The sequence below is a fragment of the Alligator mississippiensis genome, chromosome 1, assembly GCF_030867095.1.
Source record: "Alligator mississippiensis isolate rAllMis1 chromosome 1, rAllMis1, whole genome shotgun sequence".
In the NCBI taxonomy this organism is placed as follows: domain Eukaryota; kingdom Metazoa; phylum Chordata; order Crocodylia; family Alligatoridae; genus Alligator; species Alligator mississippiensis.
Genome location: NC_081824.1, coordinates 185,064,417 through 185,084,670, shown reverse-complemented (window position 1 = coordinate 185,084,670; position 20,254 = coordinate 185,064,417). Strand labels below are relative to the sequence as shown.

Here is a 20,254-nt window from a genome sequence, read left to right as displayed (position 1 = left end):
CTTTCTCCAGTCTGTCCCAGTGCCACTAGCAGTGATTGCTTGGTCCCATCTGTATGCTGGGCAGGAATATATAACTTCATTAAACATTTTATAATCCCAGAGATGTAATATTATACATCACCCACACAGCAAATATAGTAGTCTAGCACAGAAGTGAAGAAAGATGAGCTCTGAGTGCACACTGAAACATGGATACTATAGGGAAAGAAACACGCTTTTTCTAGAGGAGACCAGACAGTTTCCCCCTCTTATTCTAGCCAAAAGTTTCAACAGTTTGAGTCTGGCTTGTGAACACCTCCAACATTCAAGAATATTTGGATCCAAGATTTTTCTTCAAGATTTTCTGTTTAGCCCTTGCACACTAAAAGGCTTGTAGTGAATACCGATGATTCTTTTATAGTAGGATTGTTCTGTATGGCTTTGGCACTTGAAAATTCCATCTGTTGTGCAGGAGAGAAGTGTAATTTTCACAGGAACTCAGTCTTATTCAGTGGAATGCACTCTTAAGACCAGAGGAATTATAAATGGCCAGGATCATGTCTAGCATTTACTTGAGTGGCAGTGTTTGACTGTGAGGTAATAACATGTTAAAAGGTCTTTGCAATCTGTATGCTAAATCACTACAATGTATGTTTACGCATGCACACCTGGGCTAGGGATAGAAATTACACAAACCAGTATAAGTGATCGGAAACCAGTTAAAATCTGTAACACAACAGAAGTTCAATGCACATAAACATTTCAAAATGGCCCAAACCAGTTTAAGATAAACCTGGATGGATCCAGTTATCAGACTTAACGGGTTTAGGTTAAATTAGTTTATTGAACTTCTGTTCCAGATCCCCTCCAGATTCAAGTTAACTCACAGTCCCCCCAACATCCCAGGATGCTTTGTACCTCCCCTGCAATATCAGCCTCCCCCTTCCCCCCCCTGCCGCAGAGTGGGTGGGTTAGCCTTGGCCCAAGCTGTCTGCTCCAGCTGAGCAGGGAGGTGTGCTGTAGCACCCCTCAGCTTCTGGCCTGAGCCACTGCAGGCTTGTGGCTGCATTTCTGACATCAAAAAATGAATGTCTGTTCACTTGTTTATCAGTTCAATCTATGCAGCTTAGATCAACGTGTGAAGATTGAATTGACTCAGCCTCAGACTTTCGACTATCTGTACTTAGCTCTGATGGCTAATGTCCTGTCCTGTGAGACTAAGTACAGACAGTCAAAAAGCCTGAGGCTTAATAAACCGATTAACCTAAATCAGTTAAGTCTGATACCACATCCATCGAGGTTTATCTTAAACCAGTTTCAGGCATTTTGAAAGCAGTTTATGTGCACTGAACTTTGTTGTGTTATAGATTTGAATTGGTTTCCAATTACTGTACTTATACCAGTCCTTAACCTGTTACCCCAACTCTATCACTAAACTCACTGAACATTTCCTTTTCAGTATGACTCTCCCTTATACCCTCTTTTTGCAACCATTTTTTTTGGTTTGTGGAAGGATGGCATACTGGTGAGAATGCATCTTGAGTTCTTAGTCTCACTGTCTTCCTTGAATGGCAACCAAACTCTCATTATTCATTCAATTTTATAAAGGGGTGACCCTGTGGCAATTTTTTAGGCTAGAATCAAGTGGATGAAAGTGCTGAAATGCCCAGAGTTCCTCTCACTTAAAAAATGGTGTTCTTGCTTGTTCTGGGAATTTGTTTCTTTCTGAAATTATCAGCCCCCTGGCTTCTACTTAATGTCAAAGACTTAAGTTTTACAGTGCAGAAAGCATGGCTTAGGGGCATACTTAATACAGGTAATTGTCTCAGAGTTGATCAGCCTCTGAAAAGCAATTATAGCTGTTGTAGAAGTAGCTGTTCATGGATATTAGCATTAAAGGTGGCCATCTTTCACAAAATGTGTCTTTTGCTATCACCTTGCCCTCCAGCTACCCAGATTCCTTCAATATTGCTTTCTACTGTATTTTTGTAAAATTCTTCAGCAGTGGGTATTGGCAGTGGGTACTGGTGGACTGGAAGGAAACAGGCATGAATAATATCTCTGTCTCCTTTCTCCAAACGATTTTGTTTTTGCTCATTTTCCTTTGACAGGGCTTAGCTTTCCCACCCTCCCACCCCTAAAGTGGTTCATTCAGTGGCCGGAAAGAGGAAGGGATGGGAACCCAACCATGCTGTTCAGCATCCCACTGATATATTAACTAATGTTTTTGTTGTGACAAGGCTTGGCTAACAAGCAGTATCAGGTGAAAGATAAGGAAGAGAGGGTATATGCATGGTTTTTCTTAGCATTTTTTGTCTTTTCATTAATTGTGTTTCTTGGTAGTCCCCTAGGTGGCTTTCTGATCTGTCTGATGCATTTTTACAATTACTGTGTTCTTGGAGTTTGTCTGCTTGCTGCATTTGATACCATTACCCAATCTGTAAGGCCTGGGAACAAGGTTTTCGTTTAGGCATTTGACAGATGAAATGAGCCATGGAGTAATCGAGATGTAGGGTCAGATTTTCAGTAGGCCTTAGCAACCACAATTGGGGGCAGACTTTCAAAAGAGCTCTGATTCCATTTCAGCATTAAAACATGTGCCTGATTTTCAAAAGAACACAGAGCATAATGAGCTCTTTTGAAAATCAGGTCCAAAATACCACAGTAGTAACTGTTGGTTCCTGAGATCTTTGGAAGCTCTAACTCTTGTTCCATTCTCTTTCTGGGAGTTGAGCTTTTTTACAAACCTATCTTGTTTGGTGATAGCTGAACACTAAAATCTGGTCTTTATAGTCTTGGCTTAAGTGCCAGCAAGTGTTGACCCTCTCTGTCAACACCATGTTAGCATTAATTACAGAGTTTGCAAATTGACCTGAGTTTCTGCATGGGTTCTAAGCTTGTATTAACTTGCTGTTAACTACAGAATATCAGACAAGTGCCTGCATCTCTTGATAAAGGGATTATAATGTTGTCTGTGTCTGCAGTGGTTGGCCATCACCAGACACAGGGCATGTGTTCAGATAAACTAGCAATATGTGCCTGATCCCTGTAGCTGTAGTCTTTGGTATTTACTTTTGTTATCCTTCTGTGCATTTGGAGGAGTGAAGTTCCTTTTGCACCATCTCCTCCTGGGATTTAAGGCCAAGATATGTTTTGGGAAATCAGTGTGACATAGGGCTGCTAACTGTTATCACTGTACATCACAGAAAATGGATATTCTTTCAGTCCTGTCAGCTTGGTACAGCAGCCTTTCATCAGCTGGAAGTTGGAACTGAGGAGAGGAGAAGAAAGAGCCATGTTTGACTCTATGAAATTATATAACTGTTTTTCTTGAGGGTTGCAGTTAGTATTGTTGTTGTGGGATTCTTCCAGAGGTGGTCTTTGCCTGGGCAGTACCTCACTGACCTTCTGTATAACAGAAGCATCAGCTGTAGAGTTGCACTATTTTAGCTTGGACTTGGGCCTGCACAGCATGTGAGAGTACTGTATAGACAGAGTGGGTGCACAGCCTTGGTTGTTTTCCAGAGTGCATTATGTTTCAAGCTGAGATTGCAAGAACTAGTAGCATCACAAGAATGGCAGTGAAAAGGAGACAGAACGAATATACACAATAAAAGAAAAATGAAACGTTGGGCTTGATTATCAGGTTCAGCTTAATCACATAGTTTGTTGTCACATAGCAAAATTAAGGTCTTTCTACCCTGGGCTTCAAACCAAGTTAAGAAGCACCATTTAAAGATAATTCCAGTTGCAGCATCTAAACACAGTTTAGGATAGGCTATAACATAATTTGGCCTAACTCAAGCAGAACACGTTATTTTTTCAGTACAGTTCTAAAATAGCTTGTTCAAATTGGTACTGTTAGAACCCATAAATAGGATTACATTAAGCTTCCATAAGAGGGTTTGAAACTGTGTGGGATAATGCCAGTATCCAAGTCCACTGTGCTTGAGGAAAACAGTTACTGAGTGTCAGGGTGCATGGTAGCCTCATTGTCTCCCCAGGATGACCTATCTGGCAAAGACAAATACTCATCTTGAATTCCCCTGGAACAGGTTTACAAGAAAAAATCGGTGACGGTCTTGAGCTTTAGTGAAAACTCAAAGGAGGCACTGATATATAAATAAATTACATTCTCGTGGCCAGACCTTTATCTCCTTTAAATTGAGACACCTTCATTGAATTCACTCTGTCAAATGACAACCACTGAAAAACTGATCCTCAGTTAACTTCTTAAAAGAATTGCATTGAATCCTTAACTTCACAGAACAGCTCTAGGTTTGATGTGCTAATATGCTTAGATAAATGCCAGGAAACGACAACAACTCCTGAATGAGATTACTTTGTTACTGTTGTTATTTGTGTGTTTTTCTGTCTCTGCAAATATAAACTAATCTCAAATTGTTATACTGCTGCATCAATTGCCTGTCTTATGCTGAACCTATAGACAAGTTCAGAATGTTTTGATTGAAAGCGGAAAGCAAGAATTCAAAACAGAGCTATAGTTCCCAATGTCAAAAGTCTGTGGAAGCCCCAGAGTATTGGGAGAAGCTTGCAAATGAATTGATAACTCTGATAACTGGAAGGCTAACTAGAAGCCAAATGACTCAGGATATAGTTCTCCTGGTCTCAGAGCTTGAACAAGCACCTAAAGACTTCTCTGAGCCAAAGCATCAACATTAGAAGAAGCTGGTGATTAGGAAATTATTTGCTAACCTTTTATGTAAAGGTTATATGATATGCCTTTTCATGGCCTCTGTAAATTAAATCTTTGTCTAATTGGATGCATCTACACATGCGCTTTACTGCAGGGTTGACTAATTATTTCTGCAGTAAAGCATCACCGTCTACACATGCACTGGTATTAGGGTGCAGTAGATTAATTAACAGTGGAGTCATTAAGTGCACTGCAGTTTGTGTAGGTGGTGACAGGGACTGGCTGGGGCATGAGGGTGCTAAAGTGCAGAGGCTGCCTGCCACCTAGCCCCACATTTTAGCACCCTTGTGCCCCAGCCAGCCCTTCTGCAGCCAAATGCTGCCACCTGGAGCCCAGGGCTGACCCCTGGTACCCCTTGCCAGCCTGGGGTTACTCCACCTTGGCTCGAAGTGCTACGGTTCCAGGCACGAGTGTATACGCTACTCCCAGAAGCAATTGACGCTGGTGTGAACTACGCTGGAGTTTATTGCTCTGCCTTAATTTCACATGTAGATGCACACACCGGGTGCGTCCAAATGAGCACAGACACGCCATATGTAGCACTGAAGATCCGTCTGCGACGCCACACATGCCAAACATGCAGGTGTTCCCTACCCTGCAGCATGGGTGGGGTTTTGATCACGGAAGAAAACTTATCTTTTCTTATTTTGTCATAGACTGTGGTTTATACATTGTTAAGTTTACTATCGGTCCAACAGTAGAACATTCAGAACAAAATCAGATAACTATACATCTGGCTACTTAAAACTTTTACTTGAAAGGTGTAGATGCCTTGAGCTTCCCAGAGGTAGTATGGCTACTAGAATAGATCTATGAGCCACTGGAGCTAAGACTCTTCATTAGCCAGCAGCTAACACAGGACATGTGACCTACAGTGAGTTCTAGAAATCAGTTAATAAAAATATTAAGAAAATTACACATGCAAATTCCCAGCTGGGTGCACATTAGGCATATAGGCTCTTCATGTAAAGGGAAGTTCATTATCTTAGTCATACAATAGTAAGTTAATTAAATAAGAAAGCCAGTTCAGGACTGGTTCATTTTAGCAAAACCCATGATTGGTTTGTGTTAGTATAACTGATGAAAGTAAGCCAGGGTTTTAGGTAATTAGAGTAGGAGACTTATCTAGGACAAGATGTTGGGGAGGGTCCATAGCAATATTTCCCAGGACTTTACAAACCATCTTCTTAATGATGGCCCTTCTCCATTCTACTATGCCAACAGTTCTAGCATCCAGTATTAATGAAGCAACAATGGATTTGATTTCCATTTTCATCAGGCCCTATTTATTCCACTGTCCCAGTAACCTGGTTCCAAGCCTGTTCTCTGTCTTGTTGCCTTTATGTTAAGGGAATCCTTCTCTTCCCATCTCTTTGCCTGTCTTCCTGCTTAAATTTAATCTGTGCATTGCTATATATGTATATGCCATGTGCAAGATTTCAGAGTGTCAAGGATGTAATTATGGGCCATCTATTCAGCTCATAGCATTAGGTTCATATCAAGAGATTATTCTATGAAGGCATCTGGGTGCCCAACCATTTTGTTCAAGCTCCTCCTTGATAACAGTAGCTGCAAACAGGTACAAGACACACATTTATCTGCAGGGAAAGGTATTCCATAACCATGAGCCCATAGCATTATACTGATTTCCCCCTACTTTCAAGGATTTCCCCCTAGGCTTCATCAGCTACAATCCTTGTTGACAGTATCATTATCAGAGGATTGCAGAACCAGAGTGATTGCTGAGGGAGCCAGGTAAAAACCAGGATGTTAAAGAAGACCCAGTCTTAGACAGGGAATGAGTGCAGCATCTGGGTTGCTGGTATAATTCAGCCTTTGTGAAACCACTGCCAGAAAAGCAAGCTCAGTTCAAGGCACCTTCAACAGGTGGATGCCTTCAACATCTAGTATCAGAGCAGAAGCAGGTTTCTCTAGAAAAGAAGCTAACAACCATAAAGTGATGATATATACTTGAACCATCCATTTAGGCCACTCAAAGTACCTGACTGTAGCCAGAGTTTGCACAGACCAGGTTTTGCTTTTCATACAACAGATGTGAATAGATGGCCCATAATTACATCCTTGTCACTCTGAAGTCTTGCACATGGCATATACATACATAGCAATGCACAGATGTGTTAGGCAAGTTTCTTGTTTCTTGGAGAGGTTTCCAGTGGAACAGGGAGGAGGACTTGTTACCTGAGTGTGCCTGATAGAAAGGATAGGAGCCTGCTGGAAATGTGTGCTTATGAGTTGCTGTCCTCTCCACCTCTTAATACATACTGCTTTGGTTGTCATGTTTCATTGTTATTAAAGAAGAGATGCCATGGACAGGAACCCATATGTAGGCAGGGAATAAAATATAAACTGGAGGTGGGAAGAAACACTGTCCTGTTACGCAAGGTGACTGCTGCATATTATTCTCTCTCTCTCTCTCTCTCTCTCTCTCTCTCTCTCTCTCGGTTTTTGCTATCATTAAGCTGAAATCTAAACAGCCTAAATGGTTCTAATCGTCAGGTTAGGGAAACTCGCCAGAGCATAGAAAGCATAACAACTGCATTTAATAACAATCATGCTACTCTTATAAATATTTGCATATGCTACTTCAAAGTCTACTACATGGCCATTCATGTAAATCTGCTAAAGGGAAGAAAAAGAACAGAGAAAAAAAGGGGGACTCCATGTTTTGTAGCTATTGTAATACAGTATGGGCAAAGCACCAGAAAAAAAAGAAAAAAGGAAACCCTCCAAAGTTTAATAAACACAAAAGGGAATAAAAATAAATCTTTGGAGTATTTATTACAAGCCCTTCATGGAAGGATTAGATTGAAGCTCTCAGCCTTTCCAGTGTGGGTGTATGTGTGAATTCAGCCTGTCTGGCTTCTACCAACCAGAAAAGAAAAGTTGTTTATGTTTCCTAACTAGGACTGTGTGAATAATTGAATGCTTGGTCCGGCAGCTGAACAGAGTAATTGGGGAGGGAAAAAATATATTTTTTAAAATTTTGTGTTTTTTCTCACCAAAATGAAAAACCAAAACATATATATATCAAAAGGAGCATTCCTGTCAGCCTAAATGAAACACTTTTGGGGTTTGCATCATTCTTGCCAGTTGTATGAAAAGCAAATAAAAATCAAGGGCTAGAGTAACAAAACACAGCCAGAGGAGGTCTCCTTTTCCAATACCCTACGGGTTAGGTCACTTACCCAGAAGGTGCAAGATTCAGACTCAGTTCCCTCCTCAGTTTTGGAGGTCTTGAGTGTACCTCTTCCTCAAGAGATCTCTAATCATCAGACTAATGGGTATTTTGGGGAGAGTGTTCTCTACATCTTCTACTTCCTATAATTAACTAACTATTCATTGAAGCTGGGACTGAAATTTAGCTGTGTCAGACATCAGGCTGGAGGGTATTTTTGTGATGTTCTTTTGGTCTCTCCTGTTGGAGCTGTTCCACCACACATGAACTATTTTAAAAGTTCTTGAGCCAGTGGAGAAAAGTGAATTTGTAGCATAGAATACTCACCTGGGAAGTGAGACCCTTCAGTTCCAGGATTTACTCCAGTGAGTAATCATTTACATGAAGTGCTACAGAGTCAACAGGAGAGATTGAGAACACCCCAAATACTGTAGAGTCCAGTACTGAGTGCTATTTCCTGGGGAGTGGAATACCTGGTTCCAATTCTCTTAGTCAAAGGAAGTCATTAAATGAGAGTAATCTGCTACAAGCTGGGTGAGTGCCCTAATGGTTGAGTTACTGGACAAAAGCGAGGCACTGCTCTCACCTCCTTTGGCTTTCTTTTGTGAATCAAGCCCCCCCAGTTTTACCTGCATCTGAAACTATTCTGCAGATTTGTGTCAAATTCATGAATAATTTCAGGACAACCAAAACCACATTTTTCAGTTAATTTACCATTGATAAGAAAAAATGTCATCCCACTCTTTTGCTGTAATACCAGGATAGCATCTCATGAAGTGAGCATGGGCTCAAAAGCTTATACATCTCTTTGATTTAGCTAGTATGTGAGGTGCATCTCTACCCTGCCTTCTATATTGAATTAGTTGAGCTCAGTTATTCTTCTCTTTCACAGAATACTTAGCCCATATATTTTAGCAACAACATTGATTACAGAACAAACAATCCAGATTTATCCTATCCATACAATGAATCCACTGGGCCAAAATGAGAGGGGTATCCTAGGGAATCCAAATGAGTCCAGACAGATGCAAATCATGGGCTAAGGTGGGGGGCCAGAATTACAGAATCTTAGATTCATTTGGGGCCCAGCACAACTCCTTTTAAAGTCCGTGAGATACTTTTTGCAGTTATAAAGCCTTAAGGCTGATGCATTTGTATTTAGGCCCTGATTCTGCTGTCTGTTCCATGTGCTGTCAGTTATAGGATGGGGGCCTCTGGCAGTAAAGAGCTGATCTTGTTCTGCAGTCCATGACTTAACGCTTTAGAAATTGTCTGACTGTAGAACTCCTCATGGTGGAGTGGAGTAGAGTAACTGGTGGGGAGTGAGTAAATCAGGTATGTTACCTAACGTTTACTCCATTACCAGGAAAGTGTGAGAAATTTAAAAAGATGCAAGCACAGTTTTAGTATCTTACAACATCCTAGGTAACATACCTGATTTACTAAAAAAAGGTGAAAGCTACGTAAAAAAATGTAGAGAGAAATAGAAATAGGACCAGATTCTGTTCCATATGGGCATCTAAGTGGATGTAGGCTCCTTAGTGTGATTCCATTCTACCCTATTTGAGTTGTGCATCTATTTTTGGAGCATGCCAATGTCTTAGCCATAAGATGGAGTCACAAAAAAGTGGTGAAGACACCCCACCTTACTATGGTCTCAAGCAGGGGCCTAAGTCCATTTACAAGCCTGATAGGTGAGATATAATCTGTCCATAAAGAGAAAAAAATGTGTGCGTGCAGGTACACACACCCACACTTGCACACATAGAGAAGAAGTGAATCCAGGAAGCCCTGAGATATTTTTCAGATACACACATAGATTAATGATAGACTATAACTGTAATAAGAAACAGAAAAGGGAGAAAAAGTGTGAACAAACAGATTGTATTTGGTTAAAAATGGAAGAAGCACTAGGTGGAAATTGTTTAGAATGTAATTTAATTGTGACACAGGGGGATGAACCAGAATCTTACATATGTCAGATAAAGTGCATGAACAGGATGTGTGTATTCAGTCAAAAGAATAGCCCTCTCATAGTTTGGCTTCTCTACAGGGAACAAAATTATAGGCTGGTACTTCAAATAAATGATAGGGGAGGACAATCCATCTCATCCTGGACACACCAGTCATACATTTACATAGTATTATCCTAAATTATATTCCTCTAATGATGTGAAATTGAGCATTCTCTTCTCCTAGTAGGATAAGGTTTGGCTAAGGAACAAGTAATAGTTTTGGGGTTCTCTAATTGTAGACTGATACGTCAAATAAATGACAAGGGAGAACAACTTGCATTTCATCCTGGATGCATCAGTAAAGCACATATGTATTGCTAGGGCAAATTCTATTCCCCTGATGATGTGAAATCTAAGGGATACATTGAGGATTCTCTTTTCCTGATAGGATGAGGTTTGGCTGAGTAACAAGTAATAGTGCTGGGGTCCTCCATAGCAGAAAAAGAAATGGCTGTTTCTACTCAAATGGGGATATAATCCTTGACACAGGCAGCTTCCTTTTACTTTTAAATGTATCAAGACTAAGTTGTTCAATATGTTTAGGGAAACTTAGCAGAAGGCAATTTCCTGGTACTTGGAAAGATTGTTCTTACTTTAGTACTTTAGTAAGATAAGAATTGTCCTGTTACGTAAGCTTTAGAGACCAATTTCCCATTCGAATTCTGTTTTTAAGATTATAGCAAAAATGGTGCCAGCAGAATGGCAAGGATATCACCCATCTTAAGGATCATTCAGGATTTGTTCTATAGCATGTTACATCTGCTAACTTGGAGCCATTTTTTTTTTTTTTATTAATGGGATCAGTAAAGATGATTGGAAAGAAGGTATTCTGCCATGTTGAATCAGGCTTCCTTTTAAGTGTCCTCACTAACATAGGCCGTGTGTAGATGAAACGACAGGTGTATGTACATGATACTTTAAAGTAGGCTAAATGCTTTTGTGCTGCTTTAATAGTGTCGCTGTTTGCATGCCTCGGCGGCACGTTGTGCATTAATTACAGCCACTGTAGCAAATTTGGCAGCATAATGCACCTAAAATGACTTGGGGTGCAGCAAACTTAAACTCCTCTGAAGAGTTTTAGTTTGCTGCCCTACCAGCCACTGAGCAAAGCACAGGGCTCCGTGCAGCTCAGGGGCCCTGCAGGCAGCCTGGCAGCAGCCTGGCAGGCTCTGCCCAAGAGAGGCAAAAAAAAAGCAGCAAGTGTGATCTTTTTTTTTTCCCTCCCGGGAGCCTGCCTGCCTGAGCTGTGCAAGGGCCTAGTGCATGCCTGTGGGTGGGTGCTGCCTGGGGGGGTGGGGAGGGGGTGCCGCTGCCGCAGAGGGAAGCACCAGCCCCCCCGCCCCCATAGCCCAGGGACTGCTCTGCCCACCAGCAGCTCATCCTCCCCTCCCCACTGCTGGAGAGGCAGGTAAGTCAAATGTGTGCTCAACACAGGGGTTTAATTGGCCCTAAATTGAAGTGGTATTTTTAAAAACCCACTGCTTCAATTTAGGGCCCCCATTTCATCTACACACGCCCATAGGTGTTAGTAAATATTTCAAGAAATTGTTACCTTTCATGTATAGTGAATCCAGAGTTCTGGAGTGTCTAGATTGTTTCTTTGTTATCTGAAAGTTTATCAAGGATTACTTAAAAGAGAGCTTCCACTTTCACCACTTTTTTAATGAGACTTTGGGTCATTTTTCCAAAGGAAATGGCTTGTGAAAGTCATAAGAATAGAAGAAATATGTTATTTCATTTTTTTTGCTGCTTCTGTTCTTTTCTTTGATGGATCATTACTATTACTTACAGTTGTTCTGTATTGTATTTGAACCCAGAATAAATGCATAAAATGGATGCAATGAACAGCTACAGAGATGTTAAATGTAAAATTCAAAGTGCTGACTCCTTTCATATAGTTAGAGCCACAGGACTTTTCTAAAGTTCTGCCAGCCGTAATCAAGCACCCTAAAGACATCGTATATATGCAACATACTTTGTCTATAGCTTTTCATTGTTAATTATTCATCTCGGTTATCTTCCATTATTCCTGGCTTTGAAATAAAACCATGGGTACTGGAGTTTCCACAGCAAAGGCCAGATTGTGATTAAAAGTTTACAGAAGGAAGATCTTTCTTCAGTCGATAGCAGAGTAAATTAACGTCCCATATGTCTGTATACTGCTGGAAAAAGCTGTTTATTGTGGAAGAGGCTGCCCTAGGTCTTTTAAGAAAGTGTGGGATTCGCACTTGGGCTGTTCTTTTTCTAGGGGCCCAGTCCTTATATACCGGGTGCTCTCTGCTTCCATTGCATAACAAGTACCAACTTGGATAAGGGCGAGAGAGAATGTAGCATTTTTAAAATGTTGCCTGGCGTTCTCTCCCAGTATGATGAAATCTACAGGGTCCACTTTGTCCATTGTTGAGACTTTTTTCCTGTCATGATGTGTTTTTCTTCTTTGTTCCTCTTGTGTACAGTTTTCAGTTTCAAAAATATAGAAAAAAAAAGACTTTCCATTAGCATTAATAAGAGTTGGATAGGGACCTCAGATTCACTTTGATTCATCTCAGAATTTGGCTTGTTTTGCCCACTCTGCAACTTGAGGAACCTCTTGCCAGACATGAGGGTGTGGAGAATGTCACACATACAGAGTGTGTTCAGAGGCACTACACATGGTCTGCTATTTATGCTTTTAGCCAAAATTAGGTGGAACAGTTGAAGATGATCACAAAACCCTTGAGAATACATATTTGGAACTGTGTGCAAGTACTTTGTGTGTTAAACTCAGTCAAGATTTACAGTAGGAGCAGGGGCCCTTTCAAAATCTAATTTTTTTTAATGCTATTATTGAAAATTTTAAGCTCAATATTTCTGAATCTTAAAATAGCTGCCATGTCTGTGCCTGCCCTTCGCTAGTGTAAAACAAGGGTTCAAATGAATACGTATTATTGGTTATTTCTCGTTACTGGTCAGTATATGCAATTCTAGTTTTGTATGTACTTGTCTATTGCTTTTTCCTCTCATTCTTTTTTCAGTTTCATGAAATATTTTAAACAGAAAACATGTTTTACAGAGCTGAATATTTTACTCTGTACATGGGGAGGGTAGGAGTAGTATACAAGACAAACTGCTTGTATTTAAAGTCTATTTTCTTGGCAAATATGATTAAGTGTATGAAAGTATGAACGCATTTTCCAGATATCCAATTGTCATGAGTTTCTTCCAGTTATGAGCATCCAGGATTTTCCACCATTACTTTTAAACAACAAGGTTAAAAGCATGCCCAGAATAGAGTTGGAAATGGTTTGTTAATCTCTATTAATCTGCTATTTCTATAATCAAACACATGTGTTTATTTTTCTGGTTAAATTGTTAATGATATTAAATTGGCCATTGGAAACTGAATCATGCTACAGACATTTCCCTTACTGGTTTTTGAGACTGTCTTGCATTGTGGTATTTGAGAGAACAATGTATTTTATCATTTTAAAAGATTACACTAACTTCTTGCAGATGCCATCCCACCAAGCTATTACAGCCTTTACTACAGAATTGTAAGATTTGATGTCTCAGCGATGGAGAAAAATGCTTCCAACTTGGTGAAGGCAGAGTTTAGAGTCTTCCGTTTGCAGAATTCAAAGGCACGGGTATCTGAGCAACGAATAGAACTGTATCAGGTAAAGTTCTGGCTTTTTCTCTGGATTTTTGCACCAAATCTTTATGATAACATACCATGTGCCTGATTCTCCTCTGACTTATGCTGATGTGATTCCATTTACTACAGTGGAATTTCTCCTGATTTACACACATGCAAGTGAGGAGAAAATCAGGCTTCATATAATAAGATTCTTATCAATTTGTGAAATGAATTTCAAGTTTCATCATAGCAATTATACTACAGCTTTACACTTTTGTATCACCTTTCATTTTAAGACCTCAAAGTGCTTCATAAATACTAATCTACTGATTCCTGCAACAACTCTCTAAAGTAAACAAGTATTATTATTAAACACACTTAAGAAAGGGAACAAACTCAGGCAAAAAGCAGTGAAGATTCACATTTTCAAAAGTAGCCTTTAATTTTGGATGCCCAGCATAGAAGCAACATCAGTTGAAATCAGTCAGATATGTAATATGTTGAGTACCTCTGAAAATGAAGCCTCAGATATCATAAAGTTGGGTTTTCAGTATTAGAGAGAGTTCCCAAATTTGACCATTTTTAATTTGCATATGACAGATTGTTGTTCTCAGACCTAGTGAACAGTTAACAGGATGACAGTTTAGTATTTCTCCAAAAAAGATCATCATTTTGTGCTTCTGCATGTAGGTAATCAGGCACTTGAAAAGGATCCTAAGGCTAAACCTATTGAATTTCCCTATTTGGCCAACTAAGCACACAAAGGGTTCAAAATGTAGAACTGGGTAGAAAATGTCTTTGCTTATCTGAGTACCTGCCTGGTGATTATGGCCAGCTGTAGCTCATAGTAGAGCATAGCCTTGAGCAGACATGTGCCCTAGGTAAATTATAGACACCTGGGAGAAGGCAAATACTCTGGCCTTTATATACTGGTATTGTGAAGGGCTGTATTTTTTCTGAGGAACATGGGGAGCAACAGAGGGGAGGTCTGTATTCACATCAGCAATAGATCAAATCATTTCTTCACAAAGAAGTTATAGATATAGCTGGTCCTTTTTCAGATGTGAAAATTGGGTTCCTTCTTATTGACCAAGCACCAGATTTGAGACTAATATAATGTTAGGTCTTCTGTGTGAGAGAACTTTGCAAAGTTTCCCTGTGGTGCACCTAGTTGTCTTTATGTGGCCAGTTGGTGTGGAAGTGATTTTTTTTCCAATTCACTTACAGGCTTCTGAAGTTCTGTTATATATTTATGGTCTGTTTTTCCGTCTCTGATGTCTCTTAATATTCTTTCCACTGATTTATGTATGCATTTATCAACAAAAGTTTGCCACAATTATTCACATAGATGTGTTACTGACTCTGGCCTATATGATATCTGTAATAGTGGCTCTCCCTGTATGAGCACCAACATCTCAAACTTCTGCAAACATCTGCTTTTCACCACCACAAACCTTGCACACCCAACAGAAGGTATTAAAACAGGGAGAATCTGGAGGCTTCCTCAAAGGGGAAATATTTGAGGATCCTCCACACACAGATGATATTTTTGACCAGAAGTGAAAGTTGGGGCAGAGGCAGGGAGATCCTGAGGCAGTTAGAGGTAGGGGTTATGGAAACAAAAGGAACAGAACTTGAGTAGAACCATGGATCTGTGAAATGACTGACATTATAGCTAGAAGCTTCCAGCAGTGAAGAAAGCAGCAGCATGGGGGAGGTAAAATAGTGTTCAGGCATGTATTCAAATCCCTTGGTTTAACAGAGGAAGGAGGGCAGAGTGCAATAAAAAAAGAAAGTTACTATTTGAAGAACAGTCTCCAGCTAGCAGCTGTCACTGTTTCTAGGACAGCATCTCACGTATGGGCAGCAAGCTTCACCCAAAAGCAGCAGGGCTGCTGGTAGGGTTGGCCCGTGCATTTCTTATTTTCTTCCCATGCATAAATACAAGCTTAACTTCCTGCCTTTCTGTGAGAGATGAATGCTGGGCTTACCTGTGCTAGCATGCCTAGAAGGAACAATGAGGCTTTATATCCAACATAAGCACTATTTTATTTTATTGTTAGCCTCCCACTGATTTCAGGGGAGGGTGCATGGGGTTTCATTACATTAATGAGATTCTGTTCATTTTTAAAATTAGTCCCACTTCCATCAGTTTCAGGGAATTAGTTGTTTTTGTTGCATCTCCAGCCCCCTTCCTTCCTCTGTGGAGGTAACCAGAGAGAAAGACAGGATGCCAGTTCAAGGGGATGGAGAATTTCCCTAATGATTCTTCAAGGAGAAGATAGCAACCATTAAATGCTAAGAGGTCTGTTAACTTTGCCTTTCAGTGGGTCTTATAATAGGATCAGAGAGAAAACTATCTGAGTTGTACTTGATCCAGAGGAGACAGGGGTACTTGGCATACTTTCTAATTTGAAACCAGAAATAAATAGAGCATGCATAGCAAGACTGAATCCTAGTATCTGGAAGTTTAGTGTTTTTCCATCTGGAGGAAGAATTGCAGCCAAAAATATAAAGACTAAATGGACAAAGAGACTAGGAAATTAACACCTGTCACTGTCACAATTAACAGCTTTGTATTCTAATTATGGTTCTCCCTGTATGTGGGGCCCTGGCCTTTCAGGACCACTTCTTCAAAATGGAAAGGTAGAAGGCAGCATGTTTACACTCTTTTGTAGACTATTTATTTAGCAAATGCAAATCTGTGAAGCCAAGCAATAGCCTCCTTATTAACTGAGTTCAAAGTTATTAATCCACCTCAGTTTGTAGAGGGGACACTTCTCAGTGATGTGAAGCATTGTTTGTATCTCTCCACAAGTGCACGATTGGTTAACGCTGAGGCCCCAGCGGTGAAGGTTGGCTGCACAGGAGCCTTGGCCTGTCTTGAACCTATTTAGCAGGGACCACTCTCACCATGATGAGTCAAAGCCAGCAGGTTGATGAATGGGGTTTGTCATAAGAAACTTTGTTTGTGACTTCCTGTGTTTCCCATTCCTTGATCTAGAGGGCTTCCACAAACATTGTGTAGTAGACAATGCCTACTTACTGCTTCTGCAACCATCAGGAGACGCATGCACTGTTTTTTATTAAGGCCCAGAAATGGTGTTGACTCCAGTGTTAGATTAAGGCAATATGGCCCCGAATCACACTAGAAGATGACATCCCCATGGCTCTATCCCCTGTTTGCAATAACACTGTTAGTGTCCTTTCTTCTTTCCCACAGAGTGTTAATGAGTGTTGTATAGCCCTCTTTTCAGTCTCAGAGCAGAATAAGGTGTCTCCCTTCTTTCAGGGTTTCTCTCCCCTCAAACCCAGATAGGCTTCCTTGGTTGCAACTCTGCCTATTTGTATTTACCCCAGTAGCCAAGGTATAGCCATTTGAACAGGTCACCCAGGTCTGCTTCATTGTTCTCCTATAACACAACATCCTCTCTGGGGATGATGTTAGCAGGAACTCCAGGGAACAGGCCCTAGAGTTAACACCCTGTCAAGATGAATGAAGCACTTAGTTTCTGTCTTTCTCCAGAGTCATAGAGATGCCAGTTTCCTATTTAAATCAGGAACCAGTTTTCCAGGTTTTCTTTGCAAACATGTTAAGTTCAAAACAGTGTTAAAATGTATTTCTTATGTAATAATATGACTCCAAGAGTTAGGCCCTTGTTACCAGTTTACAGTGCCTCAGTCTAATCCTGAATTAGATTAAGGATTGTTAGACACAGGATGGGAGCCAGTTTTACTTATTCTTTAGGAAATTATAGGGCCACTAAAGGTAACATGGCCTTTGCTCTGTCATAAACTTTCTGGGGGATTCTGAACAGGTCACTTGGTATCCTTGTACTGGATTTAGAGCAAGTCTACTGAAGTCAGTGACCGATTAGTTTAACTGAGATCAGAATCAGGTTTGTGCTCCCATCAGTAAAGGGATGCAATAATCTTTACCAACCTCCTAGTGGGGTTCTAGGGATCAGTTAGTAAATGCCCACACTGTCCCAGTAGAGCCCGATATTTGCCTAGTAGGACAGTAGGAAGCATGTCATAGATGCTAACTACAGCATTTGAGCGTTATCCATGGAAGGCTGTCAGGAGCAGAAACCAGGCATTCCTCTCTTCTGTGAATCCTGCTGTCTTCCCTTTCTGTCATAGATAGACCCACAGAGACTTAAACTCCATAATGTTTGTTCTTACAGAAATGCCATTTTGTTTATGGTATTTACTAAACATCAGTGCTCTGCAGGGTAGACAGCTAGAAAAAAAAATGAACCAGCCTGGCCACAAACAAAGAGAATGCTCTCTACCCTGCTCCTTCCCTGCCCTCTCATCTACAAACACTCATGCAATGCTCATTCTAATGTACACCATGGCTTCAGATAATATTGAAAGGATAAAGCACTTGCGGGGAGGGAGAAAGAAGAAGTTTGAATAAACAAGTTTTAGCATCTTCCAGTGGCCCTCGCTATGTTTTTAAAGATTTATGCCAAATGCAGGCTTTATTGGAATTTGATCAGATAAAGCTCAAATGTTATATGAATGTCTCTGTTCATCAGTGCTCTTGTCTGCTTTGAAGGCTTCAGCACATCTTTCTTTTATTAAGGTGCTTCTGTACTTATGAATAAATACCTTGCACCCTTCAGAAAAGGCCTGACTTTTACAAATAAGCATTCCAAAATTAAAAAGGCATCTTAGCAAAACAGACAAGGGAAAAGCACAGCAAGGCAAAATCCTGTCCATTCCAGTTGTACGGAGAGGTTGCTGTGGTATTGTTTTTAAGGTAGCTTTATTAGGTACAGACTGTCAAACATAACATGTTTAAATAACTTCCTATGGAAACAGTGCCATGTTTTGGTAACACATCATAAAGCATCATGAAAAATGCAGCTTAAATGCCGGTTTTTATTGCAGTTGTTATCTGAGGCCACTACATATATGGGTACCTGATAGGCTGGTGGAACTGAGGAATGCACCACATGAAACATTAGAGGAAGAAAGAGTTGAGCTGAAGAAAACTCACTGCACCAGGTTAGGGTCCAAGTGGGATATCAGATTACAGGGAAAAATTTGAAAAAACTGGGAGCAGAGTTTTGGCCCTTGGTGTCTGAGGGCCCAATCCAAGGCTTCTGTGGCATTGGATCAAGCTGTAAGAGCTAAACAGAAGAGTGTGCATTTCAGATAAAGTCACCCAAAGGTTTGTTTTTTTGAAGGGCCTCCTTCATCCCTTTGAGGTACAGAAGGCCATGGAATATATTACCCAGTTATGAGTCGGATTTAAATTTAAACCACAGTCCATCTTTCAAATACCTCACATAGCATTCAGACAGGATTTTGTCTTGTTTTTCTGTTAAGGGACTAGAGGTAGGTTAAGATACTGAAAGCTTGAGTTGATTTGTGCTGGTGTCAATCTGAAGTAATTCAACTGGTTTGGATAGAGCTACTTCTATTTCATCACAGAATAATGGAGAGCAGATCTGGGCCTCTCCTTTTTTGAGTGACAGTACTGATGAAACAGGCTTCCTGAGGGTTGTTTTTTAGGCCATGGTATGTACTGGTCAGAAGAACTGGACTTGAGAGTCTGAGACCAGGGCAATCTGTCTGAACTATAAGCATCACCGGAGGCTCTGCATTTCACTGTGTTGATTTCACTATGTGCTTAGTCTTGTAAGATTAAAAAAATAGCTTATTTTGATAGTTCTCATAAGGTATATAACAGTTTTCAGACTCATACTCTGGTGATATGAAATCTAGGCTAGACTATGCCAAATATACTGAAGAATCTGAAACTGCAAACTGTAGACGTCTATCCTCAAATATTAATATTACAAAAAGAGAGAATTGGTACATCTGTAAGAAGCTGGTATAAAAGTATTTGAAGTGTATTTCTCTCTAATACTTTCTATCAGTACCAGAATGCTGTTTTCTTTCAAGTAACAATTGTTCTGCAAAGTTTAGTACACACAAGTTCCTTCCTATAAAGAGTACTTCTTGCAAATACTTAAAAAAAAAAAGTTGTCTCTGTATTCCGTATACATAGATCATTGGGAACTTATGTCATCTACTAATGAAGTAGTGACAGCTCTTGGCTGTAACACAGCAGGGGTTGAGGACAAAATCTGAAAAAGCACATGATGCCAAATTAATAAATTGACACAGATAAATATATACAGGCAGTCCTTGGACTTATGACACAATTGGTTCCTGAAAACTGGGTCTTAAGTTGAAATGTTGTAACTTGGAACCAATTTTCTCATAAGAAACAAAGTTATTAATGGGGGGATTGGTTCCTGAACCAAGGCCCGATACCCTATTTTCACCAAAAATACCCCAGAATTTTGTACTCGGTCAATTATAGATGAGCAATGGAGCTACATTAATGTATTTATATTGTAAATAGCAAACACATTGATTTGGAAGGACTTCTTTGAGGTGACTTTGGTGGACTTTTTGAAAGGTACTTGGTTGGACTTTTTGAAGGGTTCTTGGCTGGAGTCTTCTCACGAGTCTTAGCAGCAGGTTTTTTTGGAGTCTTGTCTGCTTACTTACAGAAAGTGTCCAAGGAAGTTTGGACAGGTGTTCTCCGGGGAGATGGGTGATGCAGCAAACTTGTTCTCTGGCATTGGTGTTGCATCAGATCAAGCATTGTAAAGTCGAGACTGATGTCATAAAGTTGAAACAGGGTGTCAATTTATAAACGTAAGTGTGAAACATTGTAACTCAAAACATTGTAAGTCGAGGACTGC

General features: G+C 40.3%; 1 protein-coding gene across 1 annotated transcript in view; it reads left to right on the top strand.

Moving 5' to 3' along the window:
• The window catches only part of TGFB2 (transforming growth factor beta 2), an 81,268-nt gene that overhangs the window by 39,439 nt on the left and 21,575 nt on the right, over positions 1 to 20,254 (top strand). The window contains exon 2 of the mRNA XM_006265048.3: positions 13,400 to 13,563. Within this exon, the coding sequence (XP_006265110.1) occupies positions 13,400 to 13,563 (164 nt within the window). The remainder of the gene's footprint in view (positions 1 to 13,399; positions 13,564 to 20,254) is intronic.